This window comes from Xyrauchen texanus, chromosome 10 (assembly GCF_025860055.1).
Source record: "Xyrauchen texanus isolate HMW12.3.18 chromosome 10, RBS_HiC_50CHRs, whole genome shotgun sequence".
Classification (NCBI taxonomy): Eukaryota; Metazoa; Chordata; class Actinopteri; order Cypriniformes; family Catostomidae; genus Xyrauchen; species Xyrauchen texanus.
In genome coordinates, this window is record NC_068285.1 from 20000662 (window position 1) to 20019393 (window position 18732).

Below are 18732 nucleotides of genomic sequence, written 5' to 3' on the forward strand. Positions count from 1 at the left end.
GGCAACACCTTAATCAAAGAAAAAGTTTATCAGCTGTATGAAGATTCCTTGAACAACACAACACACTACCCAAAGGCCCGGATAAACATCAAAACTGAGCAACTGAGAATGAATAGACAAGTTAATAAAGATAAAAACGTAGGTGATAGACCAAGAAATGACAGAGCTGAGCTGTCCCACATTAACTTATGTCAAGATTACTCTTTACTTTTCAAAAGAGAGGACACCAAATGCTGAATTTTATCATTACAAACAATCAAACAGTTGCTGGATAATCAAATATTGCCATCTTTCTTCTGAAACATCTGAAATGTACTGAAGACTGAAAAGTTAAATCAGTGTACTAGTGAAATTCTTTGGTGGAAATGTCTGTGCTGGTACCTCTCAGTCACAGTTGAGATTGAGTTTATTTTAGTGACCCTAGACCTGCCCTCTTAACCTGAATTATATGTCTTAAATCGTTGTTGAAGAATCATTTCAGAAAGATATTACTTACTTATATTACTTACCTCTTGACTCTTAAGTCTGAAACTTGTTTTCTTTACTACAATACAAGCATCTCAAGAGGTTCTCAGAGTTGCTGTCTGCTGTCTGAGGCACAAAATGGCTCAAACAAAACAATAGCTCTCAATGCCCCAGATCAGATTAGATCAGATATCCATCACTGGATGTGATCTAGAGATTACATGCATACACAATGAGATCTTTCAAAATCAGCAGAACTAGAAGTGCGGAACAGCAATAGCCCACAAAATCTACCATCTTTGACTTAAAAAGATGGCTCTAAAGGAAAGGAAAGAGGGGGATTCTTGATATGTTTGGTTTATATTTTACATTTAAGAAGAGCACTCAAGTCAGTTAATTGATAGGCCCTGAATATGAGTGGTCCTATTTTGAGAAAGGTGGGAACTTAATGTCAACAGAGACGTCAAGTTGAACTTGGAAGTGACTGTGTACACATACAAACACATGTCATATGTTGAAACTATTATTACAAGGGTTCATCTCCACTTAAAAGACCAACATTGTCAGGTATGACAGGTATTTTGTTAGTAGTCACGATAGTAGTTTTTCTATCAGAGCATCTACATACTTCTCATTACCACTAGTTGAAATGTCTCATCAGATATTGTCGGAGTCTTTTTACACGTAGTGTACATGCTATTCCTGGACTTACTGTTCCAGTTAGGTCATGCTGGAGTTTGAGTCTCACTGACTGGACCTGATTTCAATGTAAAGATAACAGTAACAGTCATTTTGTAGTACATCCAGAACAGCTGCCTGAAATGGAATATGAATTGTTGATCGACCTACAGTACATAATTAAATAAGCCTTAATCCATGTGAATACTGATTAATATTATTTTTTAGAAATTATTTTATAACATACAGTGGGTCCGAACATCTGAGACCACAAAAATTTATCTAAAACTAAAGAAACTAATATTGTTATGCTGTTAATATAACTTGTAATGAAAAAAAAAAAATAATAATAATAAAATGTACTTAATTAAAGAGCACCTATTGTTTTTTTTTTTTCAAATATTAATGTTCATGTAGTGTGTTATATATCTGTTTGTGAATGTAAAAAAGTGCAAAGTTTCAAAAATCAAAGTGCACAACAAATGGAGTTATTGACTCCCAAAAGACAGAACCGAATCTGAACATCTGAAACGAGTCGTTAGTAATTCCAGATTTACTTCCTGTACTAACCTACGTAATTTGGTAACGAAAAGCCGCTTCTGGTCTTCATTGGCTGCTCGCGAACAGCTTTGACCCGCCCTCAAACACTGCACTAAGCGGTAAACCAATCACAACAGACTGGGACATCTGACAAATCAGAGCAGAGTAGGCAATCTAAAAGGAGGAGTTGGGACTGAATCCTTCAGAACGGATCATTGAACTCTGTTTTGACACTGGAGGAATATAGACGGTGGGCCGAGGGCCCGTATCTGCTTTACTTTTCGAAATGGATGATCCCCATGGAGGGAGAACCTGAATTTTTAAAGTTGGGACGGTTGTTTTATTCTCAACGATATGAAAAGTGTTGCCACTCCCATTTATTGCACATTTTCCCCCGAAATCATAATGCACGACCGTAAATATGCAGGCAAACGCGGTTGCCTACTATATCAGTCGAGCCAATAGCGTGGCAAGATACTGACATATGATTATTATTAACCAATCAGATGTAGCTTATTTAGAACAGCTGTTACACGGATGATTCAGCTGTCAGACACGAGCAGCATCTGCGGCGGCAGCAGCACAGCGACTATCGCCAAGGACATTGTTTTTGTGATTGTAAGTATTCATTTAATTAGAATATGATATCTATAAAAAAAAATGTTTGTTTTGTACACTGTGTTGTTCAAACGTATGTAAGCGTCTCGTTAGTGTCGTTTTAAGTAGGGTAGTTTCAGCTGGCTAACTAGCAGTAGCTAGCATCATGCGATTACATATTTGATTTGGTGTAAAGTTTAAATACTTAATTCTAACGGTAACACTTCGTCCATCTCACATAGGCTACAGCTCCACTGTATGTCCGCGGATAATTACCTCCGACTGTTTTGCAAACGTTCGCCAAGGTAAACATGAACCTCTTGATGGTTAAGACATATTTAATTATCAGTTACATCTGACATAACATTAAAGGGTCAGCAAGCAGCCAATATTATAACCGGAGAGCTAAGAGCTCAAGAAGAACGGCATGTAATAATAATAATAATAATAATAATAATAATAATAATAATAATAATAATAATAATAATAATAATAATAAATTTTATTTGTAATGCGCCTTTCTCAGACTCAAAGCGCTACAGCATGTACAGAACAAATCAAACATGTGAATAAAAATTTATATAGAAGTATCAAAAAAAAAAAAAAAAAATACATAAAAAAAATATAGTACAATTAATTAAAAGTAATAGAAATAAGATTATACAATCAAAGAACATAGGCTATCAAACAGAGCAGAGTTATAATGTACATAAACATCGTACAGATTTACTTCTGCAGGAGTAGCCAGCACACACACACACACACACACACACACACACACACCCCTCCCCACATGTGTATTTACAAAACCACATGTGCCCTAGTCATCTTCAAGTGACTTATTGTCACAGTTTACACACTGACAGAGGTTTGTACATGGCAGCTCATGCAGTTTACATGTGCATCTACCCTTAACACAATTTGTTTTTTTACATGAGCAGTGCACAATTTCCATTATGGCCTCTGGAGCTGGCAGAAGTGTCATCCAGTCCACTCTGTAGAAATCTCCTACCATCTTCCAGCCATGACTTACCTGAAAGAGTTTCCTGTCCAAAGTCATTATTATCCCAGACAAGAGTCACAGGCACTTCAGCACTGATGTTTTCAGGAATGTATATTTCTCCTCTCTCCATTTGTAGGTGAGCAAGGGCAGTATCATGCTCAAGGACCTGGGAATTGGATGAGCAGTGACCCAGACCATTTAACAACCCTATAAGCTGTGCAGAGCCAGTCATATGCCGAACTGCCATTGCAAGTGAGCACTGTTTTGGCATGAGCCACCGTCCTCTGGTTGCCAAGGTAATAATTTCCTGTCAAGTGGACACTATCTTTCTGCTGTCCTCTGAAGTGACATCAACACGTTCATCTGATGGTTGTAATGACATTCCTGATGTCCATGCAATAAAGTTAAAAAGTTGGTGAGACACTACACTCAGGGCATTTTCCAGTGTGATGTCACCTGCTGTGGGAGGCCATGGAAGCTTTGGTGATCTTTTCTATGATTTCTTTGAGTATCATTGCTGCATGATATAACACCCGAGAATCATTGGTGTTGATGGTGGCATTTTCAATAGCTTCTTGACTTGTCATTTCTCCTTCACTTTCTTCAGATGAGGAGGAAGCAGAGGAGACCGCAACTTCATGCACAATCTCGTCAGCTGACAGATTGTCCACATATACAAGATAGGTTGTGGATGCCTTCAGGAATTTCAAGAAGGGATGAGACTTTTGAAGTCTTGCCTTAAGTGAATGTGCCTTATAAGCTGCAATGTTCACTCCCTCTGTTTCTTCCACAGTTTTTTTGAATAGCAAATTCAGCTTTGACAGTTGAAGCACTTCGTGGTGTTTTAAAAGCCTCTCCTCAATAACTGTTTTGCAGAAGTGCTTGTATCCATTTTCATATATGTTTGTTTCTGTTCTCATTTTTTTTGTGTGGTCAGGTACTGGGTATAATCTCGATAGCAGGTGAAGTGATACTGTGCTTCACTAGCCACCAAGTCCCTGTCTTGGATATGGAGAAGGAGAGACTCATCCCTTCTCCCTTCAGCAGCGAGAAGCAATTTCCCGGCATGGAGTGTTTCACACTGTATTAGTAAAACATAGTACTTTCTTAAATGTATACTACTGTCTACACTGTACTGAATGTCTTAAACTGCACCACCTATCTATACAATATAATACTGCACTGTATGTCTTTTACTGCACCTCCTGTCTATACAATATAATACCAACCTTCATTTGCAGTTTCTTCAACTAATACTGCCTTCTCCTTTGTGCTCGTTCTATCTTCGTGATATTTGTGAAATGGCTGTAGCACTCCCTGTGGTAGCCAATGTTAGCTGGTTTGACTAACTGGTTTGTAGGTTCCTGGCTTTGTAACTTGTATGCCTGTACTGCCTCTTCTGCTATAATACTTTCTCTGCATTCAAGGTCTTTCCACAGAAACACCGATTTAATAAATTTCTCCCAACTTATGTCTGTGAAGGGAATGGTGGGTCCATTTCCCTCACATATATGCATGCAGCACTTCATGTTTTTGCTATTTCTTCCACAGTAAAAATGTGCGGGAAAAAGAGTATTGTCTGGCTCGTTTTTATCATAGACATAATAAATACATAGACGCCCAATTGCCCGCTGGAGCGTACGTCAAAGGTGCCGCCACATTGCGGAGGGCAACTTTCCCATAACTTTCATAGCGGGAATTGAGAAAAATGTGTTTTGTGTGCTGATTGGGGCTGTACAAATCGCCACACAATTGAAAACGGGTCTCGAGGAATTACCTTTCACAAGCAAGACTGAACATTTGTTTCTGGTTGTATCTGGCCATTATATAATTCGAAATTTCAAAATACTACTGTTATTGTGTCATGAAATGTAGTTGTCTAAAGCTCAAGTCTATGGTTTATTCATAAAGATAGAGCCTATTTAAAATTTTGATCTGACGTTTTCGGAGTGAGAGATCCAGGCGCTCAGTTCTCATGTACCCCACCTGGAACAGCCTTACCTCGGCTAGTGCTTCTGACGTTTGCCGCTGGCTCTGATGTCTAGTGGTTAAACATGAGATATAATTCGTCTTGTGTATATCTAACGGGCGATCTTTGGTCTCAATCTATAATTGGTTCCTTGGCAAATCGTTTTGGCTGAGGGCAAAGTGAAGTTTCATAACTTTATATTTAGGCTATTTTAACGTTGTATCCTATGGTTTTTATAATGTTGTGTTTCCAAGCAATACCATGGACCAAATGTGTGAAATCAGAACGGTATATTTATTAAAGATTACAACGAAATGACAGGACATCGTATGACAAAAGATGGTTACATAAAATAAAAACAGTGAAAATGCATAACGTTACCTCTACATTCACATTTTGTGTCAAACTGAATATGTAGCATAAGTGGGCAAAATGAGTTAACAAGTTCAATCTTTCCTGGGCTAAAAAAGCGAAAAGATGTGCACAGACAGCAACTTAATATCAGCGGGCCAGTGTGTTGACAAACGCGTCACCAACACCGACACTTTCCCACGCACGCTATTGGATGAAGGCAACAAATACGTCATGCACGTCGGACCCCACACATAGCCGTCTGCTCTATTCGCCGGGAAAATAACCTGGAGAAAGTTACCGATATTATAGTAATGTGCAAAGTATGTGAGTGGCAACAATATTTATTTGCTTTGTTGAGAATTGTAGTGGTTATATATAAAAAACTGGGTAATCCATCCCCAGAGATCGTCTGAAAACACGAAATCTCCCCTCGGCCCACCGTCTAATAAAGGTAATGCTGCAATTTAAATTAGGAGCAAATTAAAAGTGTTTTGTTTGATTTTTTTTTTTTTTACCTTGGATGCATGTAAATCTATTGTATGAGACCTTTAAAACAAAATTAGGCACGTTTAAAAACCATAATAAGTGCTTTTTAAAATAAAATGCAAAATAGAATCATTTTCACTTGTTGTTTCAGACTTTTCCTTTATTATTTTACAAATGAAAACAAACTGCATTGTTTTAATATATTATGTACTTTGTTTTATTACAAAACTAAAGCCATTCCCTTTTACATACATTTCACATTGTACCTTGAAATATAAAAGTTACAGAATAAAGTTTCATGGCAATTTTTTATTGACTCTGACATCACACTTTTTTGGTATTAAAAAACAAAATGATAGACTGAACCTTTCTTGGAAACCCATCAGCATTAAAACCAATACCTGTAGCAATGACTATAAACTACTACTAAAGTACACATACCTAATATGTAAAATAAATGATAGGGGAAAACTAAACCAATGTAAACCAATAAAATGAATGCAAGTCCATATCTGAGCTTTAAAAGTCACTAGCTTCACATATTATGTCATATTGTATTATATATCATATTATCTTTGTGATAACCGAGACAGCAGTGCGGGCACTAATACAAATGCAGTATATTCAACAAATAGATGTCAGTGAGGTATAAGTAAACGAACAGGAAAATAAATCTCTCATGTATTTTCTGCTACTTTTTCCCATCAATATACTGGGTAACCACTCATTACTTTGTAGAGTGAAGTCAGTTTTAAAAATGGCCTGTATATTATCTTTATCTCTTACATTCTAACCATGTGCAAATAACACACCCCAGATAAGAGGTTCCACCTTTTTACAATCGAAAACAAATGTTCATATTTATAGGTGGTATTTGATATCAGTGTAATACATATAAATAGCCCTTACAGATAAGGAAAACTAATATGTTGAGTTCCTCTGTTCAAGTGAGACCAAGTGTTTATATTTGTCAGGGTAGGAGGAATGGAGTAAATGGGGTGTAGTTAGACAAATTCCAAATCCCATTGCTGGCTCCCCTGCTCCTCATTTTCCTCTCGTATCACTAAATGTTGTCTGTCATATGACTTACCCCCTGCAAAAATAGGAATTAGATTGGTCTAGTAATTTTAATTATTAAAAACTGTTGATATTTTTGGACTGTTGACAAATAACATGGACATGAATTTTTTTTTCAACATTATTAACCTAAACAACATTTAGGTTACAGTGTATAAGAGTTATGTATATACATATTGTGTGTGTGTATATATATATATATATTCTCTTATACATTTAACTTATGACAAGTCATACTGCTGATAACTACCCTTTTACATTTTATTTACACTCTATATATCAACACACTTAATTATATATTAAATGTAGGAATATTGACAATAATTGAAATGTAAAAAATAAGGTGCATAATTTGTTTACTATTTATTTATATGTATTAAAATAGGTGTCTATGTTCTAAAGCTTTTTCTCTGTGCAAAAAGCTCTGAACTGCATTTGTTACCTTTGATTTCAAGCACCATTCCTGGGAAATTTACACTGGAGATCATGCCGCTGACCTGAGCGCTCCACGTCTGTACTGGCACACGCGTTTCAGTCCACAGCACCACCTTTGCACCTGACTCAACATTACCCATCACCTGTAGACTCATGGATCGAGCCAGCTGAAAGAGAGGGAGGACAGTTTAAATGAGAAGTCATTACATAACATAAAAAAGTGGGAAAAAAACAAAACAATGAAAAACGATTAAATCTTATAACCAAAGACACTTCAGAATTATAAATGTCCATTTAATAAAATATCATAACTTGATGTATCACAACAATATAGCGATTGAAAATATATAGACAAATGATGCAATCATAAAAATATAAGGTATATACTGTACAATGACGTTACTGAATTGCAATTCTTTTAACATCCATTTTGCATGCAAAGAAGTTATTAAGAATTGCTATGAACAGCTATACATGCTATGTTGTGGATGTGTAATACATATATGATGTACCTTGTTCTTGATGAGCCCATCCTGGTAAAGCCAAACGTCGCTCATTCCCTCCACCTTCTCTGATACGACCACACGGCCTGTCTTCATGTCCTCAACCCCACCCTGCACTGATATGTAGTGTCCAGTGTCCTTATTTCTGATACGGAACTGTCTTTGTTTCTATAGGGACACACACATAGGCCTCATAGGATTGTGTATGTGAATACACAATCAATTTTTAATTTTTTTTTACAAAAGCAAATACAAAAATTAATCCATGATTTATCTTGTGAAATAACATATTCTTTGGATATTTGAAAGTGATACTAACTTGTCTGACTGGATAAAAAGAGCCGATATTGGATAGTGAGCTGAATTTGTGCCAGTTTGTGATTTCAATAGGCTCCAAAAGGAACTGGCGCCCCCTGTAGTTACTATGTTCACATAACACCCAGCTGCAGGACAAAGAGTTTGACATGGTTATGACATGTAATGTAATATTACATAACCTCAAACAATAGTATTACATCAAACGTAAAAACCTGTACAAAATAGACATGAAACAACAACTACAGCCATGGCCAAAAGTATTGGCAGTGACATACATTTTTGCTGCTGCAGTAGTTGTAGATTATTATTTCACATGTTTCTATGGTATACTGGAAAACAATGATAAGCATTTCATATATGCAAAGAGTCAATATTTACAGTGTTGACCCTTGTTCTTTATAACCTCTGCAATTCACTCTGGCATGCTGGATATCAGCTTCTGGGCCAAATCCTGAATGATGGCGATCCATTCTTGCCTTATTAGTGCTCAAGAGTTGATCACAATTTGTGGGCTTCTGCTTGTCCACTTGCCTTTTGAGGATTGACCACAGGTTCTCTATGGGATTAAGATCCGGGGAGTTGCCTGGCCACGGAGCCAAAATTTCAATGTAATGATCTCTGAGCCACTTCATTATCACTCTTGCCTTGTGACATGGGGCTCCATCATGCTGGAAAATGCACGGATCATCACTAAATTGCTCCTGGATCATTGGGAGAAGTTGCTCTTGCAGAACGTTTTGATACCATTCTTTATTCATGGCAGTGTTTTTGGGCAGAATTGTGAGAGAGCCCACTCCCTTGGATGAAAAGCAACCTCACACATGGATGGTCTCAGGATGCTTCACTGTTGGCACGACACAGGACTCATGGTAGCATTCCCCTTTTCTTCTCCGGACTATCGATTTTCCAGATGTCCCAAAGAGTCAGAAGGGGGCTTCATCAGAGAAAATAACTTTGCAAAAGTCTTCAGCTGTCCAATCCTTGTACTTCTGCTGAATTTCTGTCTGTCTTTGATGTTTTTCTTGGAGAGAAGTGGCTTCTTTGCTGCCCTTCTTGACACCAGGCCATTGTCCAAAACTCTTCACCACACTGTGTGTGCAGATGCACTCACACCAACCTGCTGCCAATATTGAGTAAGCTCTGCACTGATGGTGATACGATTCCATTGCTGACTCCTCAGGAGGAGATGGTCCTGGCACTTGCTGGACACTCTGGGGCGTCCTGAAGCCTTCTTCACTGCAGTTGAACCTCTCTCCTTGAAGTTCTTGATGATCCGGTAAATGTTTCTTTCAGGTGCAATATTCTTTGCAGCAATTTCCTTGCTTGTGAGGCCATTTTGATGCAAAGCGATGATGGCTGCATGTCTTTCTTTAGAGGTAACCATTGCTAACAAAACGCAATGATTGGAAGCATGCTGATATGATTAGTGAAAGGATGTTGGCTGGTCATTTTGTGCCAGGACCAAAAAACTGGGAAATTTGGGTTTTTGTGATAAAGTACATTTTTTGGGCCAATGAAGCTTTTTGCAAGTATTAAAATGCATCTGATCACTCTGCACAATAATCTAGAAACAATATGAATCAACACCACAACAACTGAAGCAGAAAAATTTGCAAAACACAAAATGTATGTCACTGCCAGTTATTTTGGCCACAGCTGTACATTATGTTTTATTTTATAATATGAAGAAGTATTTAAAAAGCAACACACACTCACCATCCACTGTTGACCCTGACAGAGAGGTACTGTGTATTAAAGCCTTCTTCCTGCATGTTGGTAACCTGCATATCAAAAGTGACCTCCCGACCTTCAAAGCACTCCAGTCCAAAGAGAGAAATTGATGGTACTGCGAAGGTCTAAAAGAAAGAACAAACATACATAAAGGAATAAATGAGATGCACTTACATAACTATCTCAAAAGGAACAATGACCTGGTTAAACTTCATGCTCAAAGAAACATAATTTTCAGTAATTCAGGAATGTGATCTCAGAAGCTCTACTAAAGTTCCTAGATTGCTCTGAATGCAACCCAGAATGAGTACTAATCATTTGCCACCAACACTAGAGAAACAGATATGGTAAGAAGGAACAATCACCATTGGAACTGCTTTGACAGAGCGAATATTGCAGTCAGGTGGGCAGCCCATGCTGCTCAGGTTGGGATAATCCCCTTGTGATAAAACATACTGGTGTCCTGTGAACTGTTCTTCTTCAAACAACACCCAACTGAAACGCATAGAATTACACAAATTTAATGTGCCACAGTCAGATAAACATATAGTTGCTCTGAATTATTTTTATATGCCCCCATGCCATAGAAGAAATGCCTAAAATGGCCCACTAACCTTCCTCCAACCACCCTGCAGGATTTGACTAGAAGATTTTCAGGCAAACAGCCCTGATTCTGATGGCACACCCTACATGTGCCCTGGAAATTTGGTTTTGAATAGAGCAGCACCTACAGCAACAGAGGGACAAAGCAAAAGTGAGCACAAATGTATCGCTAAATGTCCTGCATTTATGATGACGTGCTAGTTCTTCATGGTTAAATACGGAAAAACCTGATCATCTCACCTCATTTCTGAAGATGGGCCCTTCAGTAGGTGCCTGAAATAAACAAGGCAAGGCAGGTTTATTTATACAGCACATTTCATACACAGTGGTAATTCAAAATGCTCTGCATAGACGTAATACATAGAAGCAAATAAAGATGCATAAAATAATTTTTTTTAAATAGCTTTTAAAATATATTTTTAAATAGTTTAATTTAATTAGAAATGTAATTAAATAAATTTATATTTAAATGACAATTTAAATAAATACATACATTTAAAATAAACAATAAAAAATAAAAAAAATAAATAAAAAATAAATATATATATAAATACATTTAAATTAATTTATTTTACTTATTTTAATACATTTTACTTATCTGAATTACCTTGGCTTAAACTGATGAATAGTGAATAAAATCTTTAAAAATAGAAACAAAAATAAATTCTCAAGATAACTTACAGGTAGAATGGGCTGTAGGGAGCCGATGCGGTTGTCTCCAGAACCCCAGTCTCCGCAGTTGTTGTAGAAGCCTTTCTCCAAGACGTATTGGTTACCTGAGAAATCCACATGAGAATAGGCGACCCATCTGGGGACAAGACAAACAAGTCAGTTCACTTATCAAAACATGGCATTTGTAAAGCCGGCGCCACTATCAGATTTTTCCAGTGATTTTCAGATGTGGGCTTCATTAACATAATCACCAATCACCAACAATGCTCGCATTAGTGTCTGTCAGCGGGAGTTTGTTAATCACTTCGTTGAAACTCCCTGCAGAGTTAATTGCTTAAAAAAATAAATAAATAAATAAATCCATCCGGCTTGCTTGAATGAAAATCGCTCTGTTGCCGAGGTGGGTTCTTATGTGCTCAGTGACCTATGAGCTTCTTCTCTACTGAATAACTGACAAGATGTCAAGCTGATTTGAATGTTTGCATCGCACTCAGCTGCAACTCATTACAAAAACTGATTGTAATCCAAAGTGATTCTGTCACCAAGCGATTTTCCTGGACATAAATGTACATACATGTTTTACAGCAAGCCTTGAGGGGATAAATACACAATCACGCACTTTCACAAGGTAAAGTTACTCCATGAAATGCTTCTTAAGGGCGTTTTCACACCTTGCTTTTTTGTGGAATTAGTTTCGGTACCTCTGTTTCAGACTAAACTGCCAGTGTGAAAACCCCAAATGAACATGGCAATCACGCTAAGATCTGTGCCAAAATAATCGGTCCAAGACCACCTGGACGGAGAAGAAATCTGTTCATTATCAAATGCAGATGTAGCCTTTTGATGACTATATTAGATATAGGTCTATATTATATTAGATATTGGATATCTTCGCAATTGACTCTTTCTTTTGGATAGCGGCAGAACAGACATAGATAGGATGGCATCAGCAAATTTTTGACAGATAAAATGTGGCTTCACACTTTCTGTGTGTATGTGTGTGTTGGAGAGAGAGAGAAAGCTCCGTGACTGTAAGAACAGGTACTTTTCAATGCTGAAATTATGTAAAAGTAACTAATGATGGATAAAAATAGTTTGAGTTTGAACATACGCTCCACTAAGCACATGGATGGAGCGGGTGTTGATTCCGAACCCGAACAGCTCCACATCTGCGACCGCCTCCATCACCTCAAAAGTGGGCTCCTCCTCCCCCTCTTGCGCCTCTTCAGGCATACCAAATAAAACCAGCACAGGCTCAGACAGGTCCTAAACGAAAGAGATTCCCCAAATGAGTCCCACTAAAATGTGATCTGTGACAGTTAATTAATTATAAATCTTATTAGCTGATTTCAATATATATATAAATTAAAACTATCCTGTACAGCTGAATAGTGTTTATGGAACTGTGTGAAAGTATCTTACGGCTTGGATAATTCGGACTGAGCGCAGCTCTGAGTTAACCCCTCCCCACACACGCCAGTCATGGTACTCTCCCTCTTCCAAAAGATAGTGGTGACCTCGGAAACCCTCTTTCTCATAACCCACCCAGCTACAAGACAGAGAGAGTGAACAAAACAAAGAGGAAAATGACAAAATACATTATGTGTAGCAAATAAAGTATGCTTGTTTTGTTGTTCTCTGTTTGACTTTCTCTCTCTTGCTCAAACACACACACACACACACACACACACACACACACACACACACACACACACACACACACACACACACACACACACACACACACACACACACAGTCAACTCTGATTGTGGTCTCTGTTTATTGTGCATGTCTTGAGCTTGTAAAGAGTAACATTAACTAAGATTCAACATCAAATACTTTTTCCACTTCTTCAAATGTCTATGTTACTGTTTCACACGAGTCACACGTAATGATTCCCATGCATGCATGAAGTGATGATTTCACAGCAGAGCCTGTCTATTTCTCTTAACCACATATCCACATCACTAAGGTAGCCTAATTGCCCAAGCCTTTATTCAAAAAAGTTAAATCTGAAGTATGAGGAGAAATATGAGGCGAATCCAGTCAACAACATATTCAACAGTTAATTTAGAATACATATTCAGCTTCATCTGGTAAGAAAAAAGAATAAAATAACAATTTAATGAAATAATAAGGTAGCACTTTACAATAAGGTTCCATCCATTTACATTTGTTAATGCATTAGGGATTATTATGACTAACAATAAACAAAATATTTATTACAGCATTTATTAATATTAGTTAATAAAAATACAATTGTTCATTATTAGTTCATGTTAGTTCATAATGCATTAACTAATGTTATCATATACAGCTTTTGATTTAAAGGTGCATTCAGTAATTTGGGTCTAATTAAAAAAGTTTTACACATTAAGCCATGAATTGTGTTCATGAGATGAAAACTGCACTCATAATTGTTTTCTATGAAAAGTGTTTTAATTATACATGGTGCATGACCCCACCATGCTTCACTAAACGTCGAAGAAGACAATTATTGCACTCATTGGGTGCCGCCTATAGATATGCTTGGCTATGCTTAGCGCAGTGTTGCTTTGTGACGCGTAGAGAAGACAATGGAACATACTTGAGATTGTGCTTTAGAAACGGAGACAACGGGAGATTCAGTAGCTGTACTGCCGAAGAAGCAAAAAAGGTCTGAAGCAAGAAGACAGAAAGACCGGCAAAGCCAAAAAACTAGAGTAAACATCAGTATGGCATACACAATCTGGAAAGATCTGATGATAAATAAAACCCTGAGTAGTGATGCTGATGTTGCTCCTTTTTTGTAGGAGAGGTAAGAAATAATAATAATGGGGGAGGATGTCCAAACTCCCAATTTGAACAAAAGTCTTTGTTTTGGCGAAGTGACTCAATTCGGGTGATGGAGGACGAATCTCAGCTGCCTCCGCGTCTGAGACCGTCAATCCGCGCATCTTATCACATGGATAGTTGAGCGCATTATCGCGGAGACATAGCGCGTGTGGAAGCCCACGCCATCCACCGCGGCATCTACGTGTGACTCACCACACGCCCCACCGAGAGCGAGAACCACATTGTAGCGATCACCCCGTGTGACTATAACCTCCCTAGCAACAAGGCCAATTTGGCTGGAGTCACTCAGAACGCTATGGATTCGAACTCGAGAACTCCAGGGATGGTAGCCAGCATCTTTACCACTGAGCTACCCAGGCCCCCCAGGTAAGAAATTATTAATTGTTTAGACAACTTTCTAAAATAGAATCAGTGGAATTTATAGAAAACATACAAGTTTTCCTCAAAATGTTTTAAAATGATGTGTGTAGTCAATGTATGTTAGTAATGGACAATTTTCAGCAGTGTTTACAAACGCAACTGGAAAGCAATGTGTCATTTTCTTTTCTTTGTTATAACAGCTATAGTAAGGGGGGCCCGTCTACCTTCCAGTCTATGAAACAGCATTTGTCTTCATTCGTTTAGTAGCTTGGCACAGCGATTGATGTGGATTTTGAGTAAACCATGACATTGGTTTGCTTGGAAACAAATGAGTTCTTCAAATACAGTATTCATGCTAAATTTGATCATCACAAACAATTCTGTATTCTGTATCGCTAGATAATTGAGGTTTATTTCACACTAAGCAGTTCTCTAATAATGGTCTTTAGAAATAATGTGAAACTTAGACAGTCTTCAAAGATTATTTATATGAGGGACAATAATAATCTGTCCTTAAATGTCTGTTCGCTTGAATTCTGACATTTGTTTTTAGGCAAAGCAATTCATATTATAGTAGTAATAAATAACTTCAGAAATGACATCAAACGCCAACATTTTCCAGATGCAAATTATATTCCAGAGCTGGCGGGGGCAGCAGAGATGATCATGCTTATCAACATCGATAGATGGCAGTACAGCATCTAACACCACTGTCGTATTGGTACTTAAAGTACACAAAAAGAGCAATGCTAATGCTAGCTAGAGAACTATTGAATGTCCCTTTAAAAATGCATTAGCATATGTAGAAATTAACATTAAACAAGATTATTAAATGTTAAAGTATTGTTAATTCATGTTAACAAATTTTTACAAATGAAACCTTATTTAAAAGTGCTTCCAATAATAATAATAATAATTATAATTTTTATTGGTATTATTAGTAATCATAAATATGCCCATTAAAGACATATTTTAATTATAGAAACTTAAATGCACAAGAGTTACATTTAAAAATGGGTGTTTAATTTGGGGTTGACACACTTCCGGTTTAAGCCCCGCCCACATCTGGTTCTATCAGAATACAGACAGATAATTTTGTCATAGGAACGGATATAGATGATACAGATAATGGCTTCCCTCACAACCTTACATACCATCCTCCAGTAACTTTAATGGATCCAGCACTGTACAAAAACAATGATTGTTCTCTTTCTATTCTTGTCATAAAATCTCTCATGCTGGTGTAGATTTCTCTGCTTTTCCCAGTGAAATAAGGCTTTTCATAGATCACAATCTGTTAGAGACAAAATTAAACATAAATTAATTTTCATCAAACATTAATTTTCTTAATCCTATAAAGAACAAATATTTATTTTCTATTTTAGATGACAGTTAAATAAATAAAAACCTTACCTTTGGCTCATAGAGGTTTTCCACTCTAGGCTCTCCCTACAAAAATAAACAACAAAAAAACCCCCACAAAAAACATAGATTTAATATTCATTTCATTACTGACATGCTGTGGACTTAAGGCCTAAAATGACAGTGGACCATGGAAGGACACTTACTATTTTGAGTGGGTGCAGGGAGCTCACAAATGGATGTGTGACACCCCAAGCAGCAGGGTTGGGAAATCCCCCAACTTCAAGCACTCGTGGAATACCCTGAAAGAAGGGTTCTGCAAACACCAACCAGCTGAAGAAAAACAAAAACATGGTTTTAACAAACAAACAAACATTGTGACTTTTTCTCAAACTACGGTGGTGATGTAGTTTAATATGTTTTGAAATGAGTGCCAATGATCACTCACAGTCCAGCATTGATGATGATGGAGTTTGCTTTGATTGGAAAGCCGAAGATTCTGGCATCATCTGAAGTGTCCCTGAAAGTGATCTTCTTGCCCTCTGCATTCTCCTCTGGGAAAAGACTGATCTCCGGAACACTATAATCCTGCAAATGCGGAAATGTGTTGAATGTTTTGAGTGTTGAAAGGTGTTATGTCACATCACAAAAGCAGAAATGTAAAAATGCATTCCTGTTCACTTATGTAACTGGGAGTTCCTTAAAGGTGAAGTGCGTGATTAGTACACCACATTCCACACCACAAAACAGAATTGACAGACAGTCATGTCCCAAACTCAAGCCATTGCTGCTATGTCAGGCTGGTCAGGATACTTCAATAAACTGATAAATGTTTTGATAGTGTCACAGATACACAGTGTTTACACTTTACTGGGACTGGGAATCAAATCCTTCAAATGTCTTACATTTAAATGTCTCTGGATATTAAGCTGTAATTCCGATAGAAAAAAATATACACTTTACATATTGGAAATGCTGCCAATTATAGGAAAATTCCACTTCAAGACACAAGGGGGCGCACTACATTCATTAAAGGAATAGTTCACCCTAAAATGAAAATGTTCTCATTATTTACTCACTCTCATGACTTTCTTTCTTCCGCAGAGCACAAATGAACTTTTTTAGAAGAATATCTCAGCTCTCTAGGTCCATACAATGCAAGTGAATGGTGTCCAGAATTTGAATCTTTAAAAATCACATAAAGTCAGCAAAAAATAATCCATAATACTCCATATCTTCAAAAGCAAAATGATAGGTGTGGGTGAGAAACAGGTCAATATTTAAGTCTATATATTTTTACTATAAATCTTCATCTTTGTCCATGCCCGACCTTGGTGTCAATATGCAAGAAGAATGCGAATGGCAAAAAAACAAATTAAGAATGGAGAAATTAAAGTGTGATTTATAGAAAAAAGGACTTAAATATTTACAGTTTCTCACCCACCTCTATCATATCACTTCTGAAGATGTGTATTTAACCACTGGAGTCTTATGGGTTACTTTTATGCTGGCTTTATGTGCTTTTTGGAGCTTCAATGATTTGGCCAGAATTCACTTGCATTGTGAGGACCTACAAAGCTGAGATATACTTCTAAAAATCTTTATATAATTATGAGAGAATTTTCATTTTTGGGGGAACTATTCCTTGATGTCTATTGACAGAACTGGCTCATACTAGACACCAGAGATCTTACAGAAACCACCAGTGGTAACTCTAAATTGCAGCCAACATAAGAAATGATAGAAAATGTGCAGTTGGTAGACCTAATCTTGTATGCCAGTGAACACAAGCCTAACATACCCTCACTGCTCGCCGTATGGATCCAATGACAAATGTCCTCTTTGGCTGTGGCTTGGACTCTTGGTCCTCTTCTCCATTCTCCTGTGCTGTTCCGTTCTGCTCATGAACTTCTTCATCTTCTTCTGGCAGTTGGAATGGGTTTGACAGATCTATGTCCCCCTCATCCAGAGCTACCCTTTCCCCTTTGAAGTCTGGCTTCTCATACAACACCCAACTTGGAAGGACAAAATTGGGGATTATAAGCACATATTTAATAAGCAAAACATGAGCAGTACGTGTTTAGCTGAATTGGACATAACGCCTTCACACCTAAAATTACCCAAATGCATGCTTTCTCACAATGAATTATGATCCATTTCATTTAAAATACATGGAACAAGTAAGTATTTTCCATATTCAGGTTTAAGTTAATGGGAAAAGTGAACATGCAAAGCATGTTATGTACCCACTATGACATAATTTGACAAGCCACAGTATGACTGACAGATCACTGCATGATCACTCAAAAAATCTCATCAGTCAGTTCTCTGAGACTGATTGTGGGGTATTTAGAGAGAGGTAAAGTGACAAAGAAAGCTTAAACAGAACTTGTCTTGTTTTCCAGTAAAATAACTAAACATACTTAATGAAATAAAGTAATAAAATAAATATATTTACTTGAGAAACAAAATCGTGTAAGATAAAACTTGTTGTCAGATAATACATCGCATTGCTTGCAATTTGTGATTGTGGGTTGAAATGAATGTACGCATTCAGTCACGTGCTCACACACCAAAAACACTAAAAGCTATGTCTATTATACAATATTTTGTGTTGTTTTCATTTAAAAAGATTTTTAAACATTATTTGAAAGGAATTTTTTTCAGGTTAATTGAATCAAGACTATTTTTAGCTTTTCAAATTATTTCTCAAATGGCCTCGCGGGACGGGTAAAATGGTCTC

General features: G+C 37.2%; 1 protein-coding gene across 1 annotated transcript in view; it reads right to left on the minus strand.

Moving 5' to 3' along the window:
* Positions 1-6239: 6239 nt before the first annotated feature.
* The window catches only part of LOC127650015 (serine-rich adhesin for platelets-like), a 35198-nt gene continuing 22705 nt past the window's right edge, over positions 6240-18732 (minus strand). Inside the window, exons 5-20 of the mRNA XM_052135126.1 lie at positions 17791-18004; positions 16438-16577; positions 16196-16322; positions 16041-16076; positions 15782-15921; positions 12854-12980; positions 12543-12697; positions 11441-11567; positions 11000-11032; positions 10771-10883; positions 10522-10651; positions 10142-10281; positions 8427-8550; positions 8117-8275; positions 7612-7771; positions 6240-7185 (exon numbers count right to left, since the gene is read on the minus strand). Of these exons, the coding sequence (XP_051991086.1) occupies positions 7097-7185; positions 7612-7771; positions 8117-8275; positions 8427-8550; positions 10142-10281; positions 10522-10651; positions 10771-10883; positions 11000-11032; positions 11441-11567; positions 12543-12697; positions 12854-12980; positions 15782-15921; positions 16041-16076; positions 16196-16322; positions 16438-16577; positions 17791-18004 (2014 nt within the window). The 3' untranslated portion in view covers positions 6240-7096. The remainder of the gene's footprint in view (positions 7186-7611; positions 7772-8116; positions 8276-8426; positions 8551-10141; positions 10282-10521; positions 10652-10770; positions 10884-10999; positions 11033-11440; positions 11568-12542; positions 12698-12853; positions 12981-15781; positions 15922-16040; positions 16077-16195; positions 16323-16437; positions 16578-17790; positions 18005-18732) is intronic.